At 44.6% G+C, this 19,247-nt stretch overlaps 1 protein-coding gene across 7 annotated transcripts in view; it reads right to left on the bottom strand.

The window, feature by feature from the left end:
* The window catches only part of LOC105469899 (EPH receptor B1), a 448,737-nt gene that overhangs the window by 69,865 nt on the left and 359,625 nt on the right, over positions 1-19,247 (bottom strand). For all 7 annotated transcript variants that reach the window (XM_011721495.3, XM_071090949.1, XM_071090948.1 and 4 more), the window contains 3 exons: positions 16,803-16,911; positions 15,870-15,934; positions 3,274-3,396 (listed from right to left, as the gene is read on the bottom strand). In XM_011721495.3, the coding sequence (XP_011719797.1) occupies positions 3,274-3,396; positions 15,870-15,934; positions 16,803-16,911 (297 nt within the window). The remainder of the gene's footprint in view (positions 1-3,273; positions 3,397-15,869; positions 15,935-16,802; positions 16,912-19,247) is intronic.

Below are 19,247 nucleotides of genomic sequence, written 5' to 3'. Positions count from 1 at the left end.
AAAAAAAATTAGCCGGGCATGGTGGTGGGCGCCTGTAGTCCCAGCTTCTCAGGAGGCTAAGGCAAGAGAATGGCGTGAACCTGGGAGGTGGTGGAGCTTGCAGGGAGTGGAGATCACGCCACTGCACTCCAGCCTGGGCGACAGAGTGAGACTCCGTCTCAAAAAAAAAAAAAAAAAAGAGAAAGAAAGGGAGAGAGAGAGAGAGAAAGAGAAAGAAAGAAAGAGAGAGAAAAAAAGAGAGAAAGAGAGAAAGAAAGAGAAAGAAAGAAGGAAGGAAGGAAGGAACAGAGGGACAAATAGAGGGCAGGCTCAGGATTTGTAGCATTTGCCCATTCCCACGGTGTAAATACTTCTACTATGGCGATGTCAAGCTACTAAAATGATGTCACTGAACATGGGGCTAGAAACAGATGTGCATAATTGGCTCTTGCAAGCTACCGCAGGCTGTCCAGCACAGCATGTCCACTGCTGGGAGGTCATATTCATTATCCTTCTTAAATCATTTAGTTTTCCTCTCTGTCACTATCTCATTCTCTCACATGCCTCATGAAAACTTACTTTTTCTACTAGTGTTTATCCTTGAAGACTCAGGCCAGAGGTCATTCTTTGCAGAGCCTTCCTGACATGCCCAGCCCCTCCTAGAACAGCAAGCTGGATGCTGCTCTGTGCTGGCCCCACACTTTGCATAATACATGCCTGTGTGGATGGTGTGGAATAATTAACCGTTACTGGCCTGATTTTTTCCCACTAAATCTGTCAGACCTCTGAGTCTGTTTATTCGCCTCTGGAACTCCACATCCAGCAAATAAGAAGTATTCAGTAAAAGCCTGAGGGAAGAAGAGGAGGGAGAGAGGAAGGAGGGAGGGAGAGAAAAAAATAAAGGAAGAATAAAGAACTTCTGGTTCTTCTTTTCATGTTTTGTTGCCATTTTGTAACCCAAGTTTCGCCCTGCTTCAAGTATTTCAAGTGACTAAGAGAAACATTGCCAGTTACATGGCATAAATCTTACCTTAACATATTCCTTACTTTTGAAACAATTTGACCTCCATGCCAGCTCTTTTAGCACTGAAGAGTCAGCCTCAGTGGGGCAGGGTATGAGGGAAATGAGAATGATGACAGAGGAGAAAAGGACCTGGAAAAAAATTGGTTCCCTGCAGGAGTGTATTCTGTTAAAATTGCATAAAGTTATGCACAGTAAGTTAATATCCACAGGGATTCACTCTGGGATATCCTGAATTACAAGGAGATGGGTCTCTCCTAGAGAGTGGTCAGCAGTAACTGGGAAGAGGTCTTTATGCCATGCTACTGGGCATCATAGAAACTACTAAATGCATAATTTCTCCCCAATACCACGTGAGTCATGGAGAGGACTGAACCTTCTCTGAGCAGAATGCACAAACATGGCAGCACTGGCAAATGCTACACACAAATGGAGGTGAAGGATGGGGCAGAACTATCAATTATCCTTTTACGGGCATCCAGCAGCTGGTGAGCTCACCCCAAATTGTAACTATCCAGGAGGGTCATAAAGTGAGAAGGCTCTTTACTCCTCCTCTGACAAAGGCAGGCGGGGGTGGGGCTGATGTGTGCTCTCTGGGATGAAATACAGTCCAGAACACATCGCTCTAAGCACATGACATAAATAACAACATTAAAGTCACTAACACCATTACCACAAGCCATAACAACAATTAATAACGCAAGCAAACAGAGTGCAGGACTGAAAGCCTGTCCCTCCTAAAACACTCTTTGATGTTTACTGGAGAAATCTGAGCCCTTAAGAGTTATCCAGTTCATCTGGTACCCAGCCTTCCAAGGCATGATCCTTAAATATGTCAGCATCTAAACGGGAAGAGAAAATTATTTGCACAGAAGTGAAAGTCGTGGCTCAGTAACACTCTTAATGTAAAAGTCAATGGGAAATATGTATAAACTCATGTGGATCTGAGTCTGGTGACCCAACTGAAACTCCTGAAGGGTTGGCAGGAGCAGGTGGTGTGTCATTTCCCAGCACCCACCACACATATGCTGAAAGAAGTGTGAGGACAAAGTTATTCAAGAGGGAAACCAGAGCAGGAAGATGGCGGCCTAATGGGGCAGAATCTCAAATGTGACTTCCAATTTCACAGATGGCTTTTTGACCCCTGAGTACATTAAGAGAGCAGTGAACAGAAGGATGGTGACATTCCCCCTAAAGATAATATATGAAGTAGCTGTAAGACTTTGACTAAACATATTTTATTGAGTTAAAATATTACTGAGAGAGGCAATTCTATGGCTTTCCCAATAATGATATGAATAAAGCACTTCTAGATCCAAGAACCTAAAAAAGATGACAGCATATTAGTGAAGAGAGCTTGGACCATGGCTAACAAGAACTGAAGAGGAAGAAAAGAAGAAGAACGTTATAGAAGAAAATAAATTTAACACATCTTTTAAGAAGGTTTATAAGACACAGGAATGAGATTTCTTTTAATGATATTTTGAGATGTTTTATCTGATTTACATTAATAAGGCTAGGTCCGTTACCAAATTGACTCAACTACTAGCCCATTAAAGGAAGATGAAAATTCTAGATCAGTCTTAGGTATGATTTCCTGAGAGCATCTCAGGCAGTGAGTTTCACGCTGGGCTGGGTTTCTATTCCAGTGCAGGAAGGTGGATGAGGGCACATACATTTCTTGAGAATGGAATTTGTCTTGTGTTGTTACCAGCTATACCGTAGACTTTTTGTAAAAAAAAAAAAAAAAAAAAAAAAAAAGAAGGCTATAGGTTGACTTTATTCTGGAAACAGTGGTCTCTCTTCTACTCATCATGGTCTGTCTTCAAATTCATGTACATAGGAAATGGAGAACTTACAGTATGGCAAGATATCTTGACTTTAAGGCATTGAGATATCATTGTTAGTAAGTGGAATACTAAAAATGTAGATTTCTTTCAAAGCCTTCTCAACTAAGTACCTTCTGTCTCTCTCCTTATCTGCATTTGGTGGTCCATTTCCAGAGTTATTTCTGAATCTATAAAACTGCAGCTGACTTTTCTGCAACAACAGACAAGCCTGGCCACCATGGTCAAGGTCCCCAAAGATCCCAAGTGATGTTTTCTCTCTGTCCTAGATACACAAGTAGATAGTTCAGACTCATCTTCTGAGGAGAAAGAAGATAGAAGCTCTCCTCCTAATGGGGTCTTTCATATTGAAAGAGACCATCTAGGTGGTGGAAAGAAGATGTTTGGACACCAGGAGAACAGAAATAAGACAGGGAAGAGCCATACCTGCTCCGATGACCTCTTCAATTTTCACGAAAGATACATCAATCTCCTTGGCGAACTCCCGGACAGCTTCGTTGGGATCCTCATAAGTGAAGGGGTCAATGTAGATCTTCATCCCTGGGGAGCCTTGTTGGAGGAGATAAGCAGGGTTAACATCCCAAAGAGGACACAGCTGTCATTCAGCACTGCTGATGTCCTCAACACTAAGGGCATTCCTGGGAGGAGCTCTCTTACACACCAGGCTGCAACCTTTCTCTGCCTCTCCTCCTCTTGCTGGGCTTCCCCATCTCCCTTCCTTCTGGGTCATTCTAGACTGATTCACTGTCCTCTACTTCTCCTCCATATTTTCTTCTTTTTTTTTTTTGAGCTTTTGATGAAATGTGGAGCAGATTACTTATAAGTGACAGATCAGGACCAGTTTCCACACCGGGCGCTCACAGAAGGCAAGGAAGCTGATTGATGCCAACCAAATGCATTAGCAGAAAAGTGGTGATAAAATGGTAGGGTAGATATCAATATTTATCAACTTGACAACTTTCCTGAGTGGAGGCCACTGTTAAGGTTATAACTGACGGCTGTGGTGCAGGGCTGTAAGAGGGATGAGGATGGATTTTTTTTACAAAGAAAGAAATTGCTGTTAGAAAAACCTGGAGATGGAAGTGCCAAGACGGTATACCAGAAAAGAAAATGTGAAGAGAAAAACTTAGAAAACACTAATAGAGAAAAGAGCAAAGTCTACATAGAAAAAAATGAGGTGGTATGAAAGAAAAATGGTGATTGAATCTTCATGACTTCGGACACACTGAAGTATGAAAAACAAATAAAATGGTGAATGAGAAATACATAAAGGAATATAGACCTTGTCACTGATATATACAGTGGCAAGATAAATAGGTGTGCATGGGGACAAAGTAGAGAATTGTCACTGCAGAAAAAATACATTCAAAAAGTAGAGGAGAGGGAACAAAAAAAGGAAATGGAACCCAAGAAACAAATGCATTCATTCACAATGTAATTTTTCAACACGTTTGATATGTCATTAGGCAAAGTACAGGAATTGTTTACATGGTGGTGGGTGGTGGAAAGGCTGAGGCTTCGAAGGTCAAATGACATGGTCTGGTATCACGGCCTTGGGAAGAGTAGGGGCTTTCCCTGCCAGGTACTGCTGTCTCATTCAAGAAACAGTCAGGTCAGCAGGGGCAAGCAGGCCTAAAAAAGCCACCCTGCAGGGTGCAGGGACTGGGGCGCAAGGCTGAGGTTAGGCCTCAGGTTTCACGAGCTCCATTTTAGCACCTCCCTCCTCTTCATGTCCCCCACCCCTCACCACTGCAGCTTGTTCCCTGGTGACCCCCAGCTCTAGTTTTGACATTTTCCATCCAAAAATCTTCTGATGGCTCTATAGCTCCCCCAAAACTGGTGTTGCTTGGTCACCGATTCAGGCAAGGAATGGAAATACTAGAGTGTAATCCAAATGAAGACGGAAGATACAGCAAATCATTGAGGGAAATTTTTATTTTTATTTTTATTTATTTATTTATTTTTTGAGACAGAGTCTTGCTCTGTCACCCAGGCTGGAGTGCAGTGGTGTGATCTCGGCTCACTGCAACCTCTGCCTCCTGGGTTCAAGCGATTCTTCTGCCTCAGCCTCTTGAGTAGCTGGGATTACAGGCGTGCACCACCACACCTGGCTAATTTTTGTATTTCTAGTAGAGATGGGGTTTCACTATCTTGGCCAGGCTGGTCTTGAACTCCTGACCTCGTGATCCACCTGCCTCGGCCTCCTAAAGTGCTGGGATTACAGGCGTGAGCCACCGTGCCTGGCCTGAAGGGATTATTTTTTAAGATAAGGAGGGCCGGGTGTCCTGCCCAGAGGAACAGTTTTTTTCTGAAAGATGAGTTATTCCCAGTCACTTGTTTTAGGGTTGTTCACATCATTCCAGAAGGCTCCTTGAAAGCTTTGAGAGGACACTGACTTGGGAATATAGAGACTGAAATGCGGACAGAGCAAATTGAGAGATCCTCACTTTTATGTAGAATATTCTAGTCCCTAGGACGGGATATGAGGGATGTGTGTATGTAGGAAGAGACTTCTGCTTTCATAACAGTGGACAAAGAGAAAAACAGAGATGGGGGTGCCAGGCTTTCCTCACTTGTTATAAAGAACAAGTGAAGAGTAAGAACAGATAAACCAGATTGGAAGCATATAGAGAACCCCGGTCAGCATCTCCAGGCCACCCCATCTTACCTTGGGTTCCCCCAGAAGCAGCCCTAGAGGCAAGATTTTTGAAAGTAAGTGGCTTATCTGGGTGGTGATCCCAAGAAGTACAAAGGAAGTAAGATAGAGAAAGGAAGGCAGCCTGTAAGAGGTGGGTTCTCAAGCCACCGACCATGTGGGTCATTGAGCAGGCCTAATTCCCCTGAGATTTACATCTAAACAATGTCTAGGTTAGCACATGCTTCAGAGTTGGCCCACACTGGGGTCGAGGGAGCTGTGATATTTCCACACAATTGGTCAGGGGCTGCTTGGCCTGTTGTACGGGTGGGCGGGGGAGGCTCCAGGGCCAGGGAAAGCAGTCAGGCAAAGCAACACTGATGCCGCAGGTGGAAGCCAGCTGATGTGCGACTGGCAGCAACAGATGCACTCAGAATGCAAAAGGGACAGCAGGTCAGTGTCAACAAGCTGTGACTTCTCCCAGATTGTGTGCTGTGATGAGAGGAGGTAAAGAGCCCAGATGCTAGGACCCAAAGGTAAGGTCAGGACCCCCAAACCTTTTACTAGCCCTGTGTAATGTGACAAGTCGGCACACATCTCTTAGCATGGTTTCCTCCAAGGTGGCTGTGAGATTAAAGAACATATTGCTGATGACATACCTAGCACAGTGCCTGATGTACAGTGATGACTCACTGACTGATAGACTTGTTATATCATCAGTAAATTGTTCTAGGAAGTGTTTGGGGAGGTAGGAAGAGGAAGCAAGCGGAGGGTGGGCAGTGGGGGTTGTAAGCCGCTTAGGGTTATATTAGTTACTTTAAAAATAACTACCTTGTTATTTTAGATCAAAGGCTTTTGAACGATGTATGCTAAGCTGTCCTACAGGAACTCTTCCATGGAAACTAATTAAACAATCTAGAATATGCGGTAATGAATGGTTTGCAAGTAAAGACATACATAAGGATGAATGGGAAAGGATTCTGAGTTAATGAGTTTTACAGATATTGGCCCCAGTCAGTTCAAGGAAGGAGCTATTCCCAGAAGGGAAAGGGCTCATCTCTTAATGATGCCAGGATTCTTTTGGGCCAGGAAGGTGCAAATAAGTACACACAAATGGAACAAAGTCTGCACTGTGAAGATGGGTGCACTTTACTGATGAAGAGAGGTATGCTGCTTTGCTAGCTTGTAGAATTAAGAAGCATGTGTGTGCGTGTGTGTGCACACACATATGTGATGTCGCAGCTGCTGTTCTGGGGCCATGGGCTTTGGTGTCACTGAGGTCTTTCACCAGAAGCCAAGTAGACTGCCTGGAGTAGTGATGCAATGTCAATTTAGAACATCTTAATGGCTGCATTTATGCAACCATTAGACTCAGTACTCATTTTCTCTGAAATTGAGGAAAGCATTGTCACATTGAAGAAGAGAAACTGAAAAAGTGAATCATTGGTCTAACAAATGGTTCAAACTCAATGACTTTCCCCTAAGGTCTGATAGGGTGGGCTGAGAAAGTGGCTTTGGTGTTGCTCCTCTGCGGGAGGCAGTAGACTGTGTTCTAAATCGGGAGAGTGACTTGGTTGAGCACTCTCAACCCAGCACGTAAGGGCTCCCCCTGCATCCACCTCATCTCAGAATGACATATCTTCCTAGACCTCTCTCCTACAGTACAGTTAGCCTTTCCAAATCTTAGATGATGAGGGAAAAAAAAGTCTTTAGCTAGGCAGAACAGGTCATTTGTCTTTTGGCTCATTTTGTGTTTCTGCATAAATCCTCCATCAGCCTGTTCCTGCTCCCACTTGCCAGTGAGCAGTTTTTAATTATCAGGAAAATGGTGTTTAGTGCAATGAATCATCAGACAGTGAACAAGGAATTCAAGTCAGCTACAGAGTAGGGCACAGCCAAACATTTAGAGACAGGGCTCAGAAAACGTTCTCAGATTTGTGAGTGTTGGGGAAATATTATTAGTGGCGGTAATAATAATATCAGATGTAATATATCCCTATAACGTAAAGCATTTTATAGTAATCTGTACTATGCTTTATATTATCATTATTGCTAATATAAATATTGTTAACGTATTTATATTTTATAGTTTCCAATTATTTTCATCATAGGTTACATACCTGTGGCACAAAAATGTTATGTATGGATTAAACTGATGATTATTAGTACCTCAAGAAAAATCTTTAATTTTGTGTTCTTTTAATTTATTAATTTCGATTAAAGATCTGATTTGCAGACATCTGTGTTCTTTGACCTAAAAATTCACTTATGCTATAGTTAAGATAAACTACAGCCTTAAAGGACCATAGTCTCAGGAGAATTACCAAATCTTAAACATGAACCAAGCCTTTAAATATATTAGGTTTGGGGAGAAATGATTTAGCCACTGTCCAGAACCTTGTTGCATGGAATGGAGTAGTTCTTGAAGCAGAAGAAACTTCTGACCATTGTCAAAGACCCGCATCAGTAGATGAGGATGCTCTCAAAAGTGAAAAGGCTGGGACATGTCTCTGGGGATGTCGCAGACATGTAGAGTGTATCTGAAAAGTGGGGGAGACCCTTTACAAGTGCCAGGGTCTCAGGGAAGAGCAGAAGAGGGCTGGAAAGAGCCATTTTAAACAGTAGGTGATATTTGGGGATTGAAAGCTGGAGGGAGAGGAGTGAATGCTTCTATCCAGGCCTCCTGTGCATTCAGGAAGTACAAAATCAATACCATAGACATCTTGGTGGAGACCACGAATACCCACATGGCTCCAGGGTTGCCAGGACAAACCTGGCACTTCCAAGCTGGTGGAGGATGCCTAGAATTCCACAGTATGGTTTCAGAGGTAGCGCATTAGGCTGTGTTTAGTCATTAATATTTTTGTGTCCCAGCAGGTTTGAACAGGCCCATGAGAAAGTGTGGCTTTTTGTTCTTTATTCTGGATTCAAGGCAAACGATGTCATTTTTGTGACTCCCCTAAATTTGGTTCAGATATTTAAGCACAAGGGGTTTTACGTGTTTGGAGATCTTTACATACAGGGACTTCATCCAATCTTCTGCCTCAGTATGTTGATCATCCCTTTTCCTCAACACTAATTAGGACTCCAAACCAGCACAGTGCTAAGAACTGTGGAAGCTATTGGCAAAACAAAGTTCACAAGGTTCTTTAGGCAATCAAGATATGAAATAACTGGAGAATGGTGCTGGATAGTCTTAGATCAGGAGCCCACATCTGGAAATGGGTTGCAAGTGCTGCAGAGACCAGAAAAGGCAGAGGCTATGGGTGCCAGTCTTCAGGGTCAGAATCCTGAAAACACCAGAACTCAGCTTGAGCCTGAAAGAACAAGTGCACATCGCATTGTACTGGAAAAGGCGAAGCCTGGAGTGTCGTGAGCCACAGCTAACGGAGCCCTGGGAGTGCATGAGTGGGAAGAGTGACACCAGCTTGAATGTGGAGGGAATCAGTGATAGTCAGAAGCATGAGAAGGCCTTGGTTACCAATAGAGGCATTAGGATTGATGTCATGGGACACACAGAGCTGACAATGGTTCCATCAGCAGGGGATGGATGTACTGAAAGTGGGGCATTGGGGGGCTCATTTTGCTGGCAAGCTGCAGCATTTGCAGGTAGTGTGGGGAAGGGGCTGGAGGTTGGAAAAATAGCTATGAGGTTGTTATTTAATGCTAATTCAGGTGTAAGATAATAGAGTTTTCAACTGGAGTGCTGCAACAAGAACAGCAGAAGAGACAAGACAAATTTCAAAGGAAGAAGTGGCTGCAGTTGATGAGCAGTCAGACGTGGGGAATTAGGGAGGGACAAGATGAATCCAAGTCAATGCCAAGACTTCTGGAATCACATGGCACTATTAACCAGGTGAAGGACTTTTGGAAAGAAATCCTATTGTAAGAGGTGCTGGCACATATGGTTTTAGACTTTGGATGTACAAATGAAATATGCAGGTGCTTAGAAGCTGGTCAGAAAACTCGAACTGAAAACAGAGTCAGAAGAGTGGAACTGGAGTTGTGGGTTTGGGAGGCACATGGGTCGTAGCTGAAAGGCTGGAGACTGGGCAGTTTCTTGGAGTAAACCTACTAGTGAAGGCTGAAGAGCACTAGAAATAGTTTGCCCCAGCTACCTCTGAGGGTTAAGACCAGGACAATGGGTGGTCGTCTTTTTCCATGAGAGCAGGGATCATGGGTGCCCAGCCAGTGCTTGAGGAAGAATCCAGGAGAGGACCCTCAGGGCAGACAAGGCAGGCTGGAAAAGCAGTGGGTGGGAGGAGGACCTTCCTGACACATTGTGTTTGGGGGTTTTACCACATTTTTGGGATTTGCTCCAAAAACCAGTTATTGCTGAACATCTATCTCCCAAAGAAGAAAAGTAGACCACAGCTGCTTCCTCTTGAGGAAAGTATTTCAGAAAAAAAGCTTAACATCTCTCTGCTTTGTGGGTATCAATGACCGGGACAGGCAGGTACTTCCCAGCAAGGCCCACTGATTCTGGGTCACTGAGGAGTTGTTGGGAAGCTGAGGGCAAAAGCTGATGATCTCAGGACCAAAAGAGTTCACATAGTTTCTTGAGTCTCTGGCTTAGAGCCAACAGCAGACACATGGGTGAATCTAGCTCATAAAATTTATTTGCCATTTAATAAGCCCCCACTGTAAACTCAGCCACCTTTAGTACCAAGGAGGCTTCCCTCCTCTCCCAATAAGTCTTCATTTACTCTTCTCAGTGACTAATGCTCTGGTTACCCTCCAGAAGAGGGAGCCAAAATTGCTAGTCTGTCTCCTTCCTCCAGGGACACACCTGACCTGTACTTTGGTTCCCGAGGTGATTTCTTCTGGGCTGGATGCTGTGTCCCTTGCAATTCTGAAATACAGGCACCACCCAGAATCCAGAAACTGGGCGTGGAATCTTGGAACTAGACATGTTTCTGGGTGTAATTTCATCCAACATCCTGTCTAAAGCAGAAATCTTCTCTCTAGCATCCTTTACTGACAGCTCTCTAGTCTCTGCTTGAATAGGAACAGAGAACTCACACCTCCCTGCAAGGCAGACTGTCTCTTTGCTGGACAGCTCTAGTGAGGAAGCAGTGCACTTACAATGAATAAATCTGGCCTACTTTGATATTTCACTTGACGGTGCCATTTAATCTCATGAAGCCAACAACATCTTTCTTTTGCCATAATGCCATTACACTGGATGATGACTTCCATGTCCCTGCCTGGGTGTCTGCAGCACTGAACAATGGCATTTCCAAGTCTCTTTGATAGCAGATCAGAACTTGCCACTGCTCCACAAGCAAGTTGCTCTCTTCTGGACAGGCACTTTGCAGACAATGTCCTTCTTGAAATAGGATCCCAGAACTAACATCACTCTAGATGTGTTCTTACCACAGTATCTTCCCACACAGAAGATACTGTTTATATATCACCTTTTCTGATCTGAACCCTAATCAAGACCACAGAGTCAGACAGATCTGAATTTTAAACCTTGTTTTGCAAATCATTAATTCCAAGACTCTCAACAGGTGACTTGTTCTCTCTGAGGCTTTGTTTCTTCATATGCAAAATGAACCTCATGGGGCTGTTAGGAGGATGAAACTAGTTAATATATGTAAAGTGGTTAACACAGTAAGTGTGCAATACTGGTGGTTATTAGTATTATACTGCATCAGTAACATTGCTTGGATTTTTATCAGCTATATATCACTGATATTAAGAATGTGGTCAACTAAATCATCTTTTTCACACAAATAAACAGCAAGTTAGGTCTCCTATTTGCACTGCTTTATTTTTGTTTTAACCTAAACACTAGATTCCAGATTTATCCTGCTAACATTTTGTCTTACAGATTTCAAATTAGCATTCAAAGCTGTTGGATAGTTCTGAATTTTGATTCATCTTCTCTGGTGTTAGTTATGCTCTCCAACTGTTACCTACACACTTGATAAGCTTCCCTATGCTTGCACCTGAGTCATGAATTTAAAAAACAATCAAACAAACAAGAGATTGAATAGGACAAGGACCAAAATAACACAAGGGACTTCCTTCCTGGCTGACAGAGTCACTAACCTACTTTCTTTGGGTAGGAAGACAAGCTTGGTATCCACTTAAAAATGCTTTCCCTTAGGAGACCATAAAATATTTTTGCCAAAATAAAAATTCACTCCATCTGCAATTCCTCTTGAATTTACTAAAGGTATAACCTTGGTAAATTAGATGAGGCCCTCATACTTTTTTCTTAATGAACCTTTGGGGGTTCCCAGTGATCACTGAATTCAAGTTTAAATGCCCAGAACCCATCTGCTTAATCGTCTCTCCAAATGTTTGGCAGGGATCAAGTTCAGACTCCTGTTCTGTAATCTCTGTGCTCTGCCCTCTTACCCTATGTGAAAACTAGGGTGTCTGTCAATCTAAAGTCTTTGGGCACATACCCCATTTGTTTGTGCTTTTCCCAAAGTTCACCAACAGTAGTGCTGTAATGTTATTTGCAGTTGCCTGCATACAGATGTGAGTCTGTCAGGGCCGCTTTCTGAAAGCTCTCGACCCTAAACCCCTTAACAAGTTCTCATCTTCCACTCTCCCTACCCCCACACATTCCACCCAACTCAGAAATCAGGGAGGTGTCAACCTCTACGAAGTATGTAGTAATCTAATCCTTGTAAATACCTTTTAGAGTCTACATTTCCCAAATGTAGAATCAACTGGAACTTTTCTCAAGATAGATTCCCAAACTTATCTTGCCTACCTAGATCATCCAGGTGGCCACCTGGACTGCCTAAATCATCCCACCCAGTCAATTGTTAGTCAGCCAGCACCTACTGAGAACTGGCCCACTAAAACAATGAAATAAACTGTCTCTCTGCCTCTTCCAGGACTCGGAAAGCCACATCCCCACCCTCCCACCCTTAAACATGCACGACAGGCTCAGAGGAAGAGCATCCAGCACCACACCCAGCACATCTTCTCTTCCAGCCTGCTTTCCAGCTATTCTCTTTCCACTCAATTCTGAATTCTCTTTACATTCCTGTTCACTGGGCTCCCGGCTCTGAGGAGGAACATAAACCAGTGCCCTAGAAGCCACATTATGTTCTCAGGTTTACCAGATCTGCCATGTCTCAACTAGCTAGAGAAGGTATTCTGTTTGCAAACATTTCTGTCATTTCTTCTTCAGCCTTTGCATCAGTTTGAAAGGAAGGTCTGGGAGGGGAGGGGCTGCCAGCCTCTCTGTAGTGTCCTGTGCTCTACCTGCAGGCAAGAGAGGCAGGGGCTTGCTCAGACATTAATGAACAAGCTGGGGAGCTGCTAGTTTTCTGTTACTCCCCAGTCGGGAAGATCTCAGAGCTCCAAATTGCTGTCTGCATCCCCCAGAAGTTCATGCCTGTGGATGGTCCAGGTATAATTATGTGCACACATTCTGATCAGACATTATCAATCTTTCTGCCTCCTGCAGTGGGATTCAGAGTGGGGAGCCACCAAACACCACCTTGGACAGCTGGGATTAGTCCTGGAGCTGTTCCTCATAATCAGGCCGTGGAAAGAGCATGGGCTCTGCAGCCAGGCTTAGAGGGTGTGCAGTCTGCCTTTGCTACTTAGTCATGTGCCCTAGATAAGTCACTTAACCTTCCTAGATTAGTTCATTTCTCTTAGAGTGGTTGTGAAGGTTCAATGAGTTTAAGAGAGCTACCAGAATAAAACTCCCAATGCTGGGAGTTCCCTCACCCATTACTTCTACCCCTACCCCCTCTTTGGCCAGGCCCTCCCTCCATCAGAGCCTTCCATTTCCCCTTCTGTTATATGTGTGCTGAGCCATCCACCAGCTCTACACTCCTTTGACCATGATTCTCCAACAGTAATAGCTTTAGTCAGGGAGATGGATATTCACAGGAGTAAATGCACAAATGCAATTCAACGCAAGAGACTGAGTTCAGATAACTTGGGTGCAAAGAGAAGTCAGGTGCCCAGGGTTGGATCAAAAGAGAATAGTTATGAATAGAGGGAAAGGACAAGATTTATAAAAGGCAAACCAAATTAAAAAGAGGACAGACTTCTAAGGAAGCCAAGGGAGTGAACCCAGACCCACAAAAAACCCTACATCCATCCTGAGTCCCAGGAATGGCGACTATGCAGCTGGCCAACAATGTTCCTTCAGCTGTGCTCTCTTGTTCCAGCAAGGCCACTATTACTGCAGACTGAGGACTGGTTTTTCTATGGATCTCAGGAACCAGTAAAATCTTCCTCTGTTGGTCTGAGAGGTGACAGAGTCCCCCAAAAGGTGGCTGTGAGCATTTTGGAAGCACACTTTTGTGCACATGGGTACCATGTGATGGCCTGGCATAGCTACTCCTCGAGAGCAGGAGAACAGGCAGATCTCAGGTTGCAGCAGCTGAAAGGGCAAAACGTTCCACCCCGTTCGATGTTTGGAGACCCTCTGTACCCCACCCAAGGGGTGAAGCCAAGATTTGGCTTGCACGCTTTTGGAAAGGGAGCTCTCACCTAAGGCATCCTAAGGCATCTTTGGCTATCTCTAGACTTCGAAGTGAGAGTCCTCCTTTTGAACCTAATGTATCTTTATGGTCCTGGCTCTGCTTTCAGGCTGACATGACCACCTCTAAATGTTTCATCCACAGCATTCACAGGATGCCAGATCTGAAATGGACCTTACAGTGGCTCATGATGAAAAGGAGTCAGCCCTGAGCAAGAGTCAGGGAAGCAATGTCAGGATCCTGAGGCAGAGGCAGGGAAGCAGGGAGACGAAGGTCGCCCTTGAGGAAATACTGAGGCACCCTGGTGGGTACACCATCACTTGAGAATCACAGGTACAGGCAAAGTCCCTGTTATCCAGGTGAGGAAGGTAAGGCCCTGCCTGGAAGGGCTAATGCACAGGCCAACATAAATAGAAGCATCCTGTAGATTATGCAGCAAGGCACACAGTCAGGCCATAGGAAAAGAAAGAGAACACAGTAGGGTGGATCCCTCTGAAATCAGTGACAATGGAGGCCTAGGGTGGCCCAGGGAGAGAAAGAAAGAGGAATAAGCAGGACTCTGAATATAGCAGGAGCTGTGCCTGTGGCCTAGAGGGGCCCCCCATTTGGGCTGCTGATGGTGGGGGCCGCCCTGGGATATCGTGGGAAAGCAGTGGTGCTCAAGCCAGTGAGGAACCCACAGCTCCCTCCAGCAATAAGTGCCCTGGGCAGCAGCCCAGCTGCCAGGGGCTTGGGCCTCTGCAAACCCTTGGCAGGGTCTTGATCTTAGATTGAAAGCCACATCCACGAAATGCCCTTTGCACAGTCCGAGTCAGCACTGGCTGCATTAGAACACAAGCTCCTTCATGGTGCAGCTGCTTCTGTGAACATCCTGGCATCACTTTCCCGCCTTGGGTAACCTTGGAGAAGCAGCAGTCTGGTCCATGAGAACTTTGGCCTGGGAGTCCATGTTCGCCCCCAGAAGAACCCCCATGTGGAAGCAGGCTTGGCATGTAGGTACCTGGGAGGTCTGTTTTCCATGCTTATTGCTGAGAGAACAGGAAGCACCGGCCTTACATCGCAACAAGGGGGATGAGGGGAGACACGAGGCTCACAGAAGAAGCCTCGACAGAGCATAGCACACAGTGCTGGGACAGATTTCTGAGGGCATCTGTCAAATTCAAAAGGAGTTATTTAGAAACAGAATGTGTCTGCTGTAAGGATCTGAGAATTCTGTTTTCTGGAGGCAGGAAGGTGGCCCAACTGACCTAGCGAGACCTTTCTCAGATCCTGCAATGCCGTCATTATACAGATGAGAAAATGAGTCTGATAGAGAACTTTATGTTGCACATTGGTGAAAAGAAATTTTAGTTATAAAGATATTATAAATATAGGTTTATAAAAGAGAGGGGAGGAGGATAATGAGTGAGAAAAACTTTTAAAGATACTGCGTAAAGGAAAACACTTGGGAGATATCCCAGCACTTTGGCCTCTTGGGCTCTGCTATCTTTTTAATTCCCTACATTCATGTTCTATGGCTTATCTGTGAATTTGGTTAACACATTCCCCAGCCACTCAATTGGATAAGATAAGGCAGAAGATGTTAATAGAGAGCCCTCCATCTTTTCCCACTGAGTCTGATGTGAGGATTCATTGACTTGCTAAACCCAATCTTTTCCCTGCATTCTGTGTCCTATATGGGCTTATCAACACAGACAATAATCTACCCACCAGGCATCCAGTGAGTACCCACAACAGGTAGACGGTAGATGGGAGGGCAGCCTGTTGCCCCTGGGAACCTGCAGAAAGGTGGCCAAGGCACTGGGGCTGAGAGGGAACTTGCCACCGGGACCAGCCAGTCTGGCTATAAAGAGCACTCTGAGCATTAGCCCAGAGGCCTATGGGGGTTAGACACTGGGTGTCTGCTTTCTACTTACCTCGGCCTGTGCTGTAATGCTGGAGCTTATCGCTGTACACAGCCTCTTTGCTATAAGCCCGTTTCCTGCGGATACAAAGAGGTGCTCGCTCAGCCACAGGACACACCCACCACTCTGTTCCAGGTACCTCCATCTAGGCCCCAGTCCAGATGGGGGCTCACCCGGGACATCTCCCAGGATTGGGGACTGGGCAACTCTCACTTCAGCCCTCCTGCTGCAGTTAGAGCTCTGGTTGATCACACCTCACCCCTGTGGGCAGATGGGTCTGCTTTCCAGTCAAGGGTTACAGAAGCCCAGCGGGGCTCTGGGATCCCATTTAGAGGGCAGAGCTGATGAGGGCAGAGGCAAAGAGGATGCCCGTCAGCACTTAAGCTACATTGCAGAACTGCTTGGGAGGGAGCCAACTACAGGGGTTTGCATGGCAGAATCTGGGCTAACCACTGAAGGCAGTAGCAGCAGTATTAAAAAAACCACAAGGCTTTCAGGGCTAGCTCTTCTGCAGAACTCAGAGTTTCCCCTTCCTCTTCATCTTCTCTCCTGCCAGTCTGCCTCCCTCTTGCTGGCTGCTGAGAGCCTGAGCTCTCTAACTGGAGGATGGGCTGTGCACAGGCTTGATGCTCCAGTGGGTCAAAGGCAATTTTGTAACTGTCACTCTGAAAAGCCACTGTGTGTAAGGGGGGCTAAAAGTCTTCGTTAAAATGAGGTTTGAGGATGGATACTGTTTACTCATAGCCTTGTCCAGCTCTCATACAATTTTTTTTTTTTCCCAGCTAAATAAATATCTGAAGAATTCTAGGCTGCTCTTGGATTGAGATGGAGTGATGATTGTGGTCGTGAATGGTCACACCCTATCTGATCCACACAGCCCGGGAAAGGGCATATGGAGAGGGGCTCTCTGGACCCAAGGAGAACAAGGGAGAGTGGAGGACCTACCTGCTACAGACGATAGAGATGGCCACCAAGGACACAACGAACACGACGCCGGCCGCTGCCGAGCCAGCAATCAGGGGCAGCTGCTCCCTCAGCTCTGACTTGTAATCATCTAGGTGAGAAAGAGGCATTAGAATCCTTCCCATGTGCCCTTTGCATACAGCTGATACTCAGTGCACGATACCAAACACATGATCTAAATACACATATATGTAGAGGACAGTGTCTATGTGTCAGAGCTGTAAGTCTAACCAAAACAAACAGCAATTTTTAAGTTATAAATAAACAAAAACAACCGTAAACAAAGGACAGTGAAAACAAAACAGCCGTGACAGAATCTGGGAACTACAGCTGATGACATTCCTGGAGCAGAGATGACTCCCAATCTACATTCCCTCAATTGGAAGGTCTCTCAAAGAACTGTCAGCCATGTTAAGGACATTCCAATGAAGGGGACTTATCTAAATGAAAACCACTGCTGAAATATCTTCTAAAGCATGAAGTTATGAAATGGCGCAGAGTCAACAGATTCATTGAGCAGATATTTAAAGAGTATCTGCAGTCAGCCAGCACTACCCCCAGGCACTGTGGAGGATGAAGAAATGCCTGAGAAATGAATGGCCCAGCACTCTGAGTTCCCACTCAAGAAGAAAATGATCAAGACTTCTGCCAAATGTTAGAACCATGCTGAATTATGCAGTGGAATGGGAAGCCTATGGGTCATAGAGGCAGACAGAGCTCACCTAAATCCTGGTGTTACTATGTGTAAGCTTTGTGATATTGGACACGTGATTTAGTCTTTCTGACCCTCAGACTGTTGAGAAAAACCAAATCATATGAAGCACATTTCACCCTGTCTGCTCTATCATGGGTGTCCTAAATACTACATCTCTTTTCTTTAATCTATACAAATCATTTCGCCCAGCTGGCTAGTATTAGTATTGTCCTAGTTATGCTTTCACTGGTGTTTGAAAGAACTATTATCTAATGTTCAGGACCTAGGCATATGGAAGTCAAGCTATTTATGTTCTATTACAATTAGAGTTGCCAGCTAGCAAATACGAATGTAGGACTGCCAATCACATTTGAATTTCTGATAAACAATGAATAAGGTTTTAGTATAAGTATGCCTGAAATATTGCTTGGGAGATACTTACACTAAAACACTATTTTTGTTTGTCTGAAATTCAAATTTAACTGTCCATCTTATATTTTATCTAGCAACCCTAATGACAATACTTCTTTTTTTTTTTTTTTTTAGACAGTCTTGCTCTGTCGTCCAGGCTGGAGCACAGTGGCACAAACTTGGCTCACTGTAACCTTCACCTCCCTAGTTTAAGCAATTCTCGTGTCTCAGCCTCCCGAGTAGCTGGAATTACAGGCACACGCCACCATACCTGGCTACTTTTTGTATTTTTAGTAGAGGTGGGGTTTCACCATGTTGGCCAGGCTGGTATTGAACTCCTGACCTTAAGTGATCCACCCGCCTCAGCCTCCCAAAGTGCTGGGATTACAGGTGTGAGCCACCATGCCCAGCCGACAATACTTCTTAAAGTGAGGTTCCCCATGAGCTATCAGAATTACCCGAGCCTGACTGTTAAACATGCCTATTTCCAGACCCCTTCTCAGATCTACTGAATAAGAACCTCTGGGTGAAGAGGAGGGTATCTGCATATTTAACAAACAGTCCAGGCGATTCTAATGTTCCCCAATGTTTGAGAACTATCCTTCAACCATGTTGGTGAAAAAGATTTCTAAGAACAAGGATATTGGTTCTTGAAGCCTCCCACTCTCTAGAATTTTAAAGATGGAAGTCAATTTTAAAGACTGAAGGTAAATTTTCAGTTGCCCTCAGCTGAGAGCTTTCTGTAATATGTGTATTTGCTTTCTGTAATATGTGTATTTAAAATATAAATTTGGCAATAGAAAAATACACAGGGAACCACAATGAAGCCTCCTTAACAACGTCTTTATAAATTAAAAACTTCATAATATAATATGAAACTTGAATGATTTTTTAAAAATTAGGCAGCTATGTCAAAGATCAGAACAGTGTAGCTAAGAGCAGCCCAGGGCCATAGTGGGTCTGCCCTGTGTGGAGGTCACCAGCCCAAAGTGTGGCCATTGACTCTGGGCGGGATTCCACAGGTCCTCCCTGCCCCAATGACCCTATCATCAATCAACCTTTTGACTACCTTCGCTCTGCAGACAGGCCTGCTTTCCCGGTGAACATAATCAGTACCCATGTGTGAACCTCAGTCGTTAAGATAAATACTCCCGAATTTGGCCACTTACCAGAACACTCTTACCTCCAGCCCCTCTTGGGTTTGCAACACTTAACTGCCAAATGTAAAAGAAATAGCCTTCTTGGGAGAAATTTGTTACTTCTTGATTTGTCTAGTAGAATTGCCAAGAGACCAGCACTCAGAGCATTTTGAGTTTTGGGCT

Source organism: Macaca nemestrina, chromosome 2, assembly GCF_043159975.1.
Source record: "Macaca nemestrina isolate mMacNem1 chromosome 2, mMacNem.hap1, whole genome shotgun sequence".
Lineage (NCBI taxonomy): Eukaryota > Metazoa > Chordata > Mammalia > Primates > Cercopithecidae > Macaca > Macaca nemestrina.
Note: the sequence above shows the minus strand (reverse complement) of the source record. Positions and strands in the feature narration are given on the sequence as shown.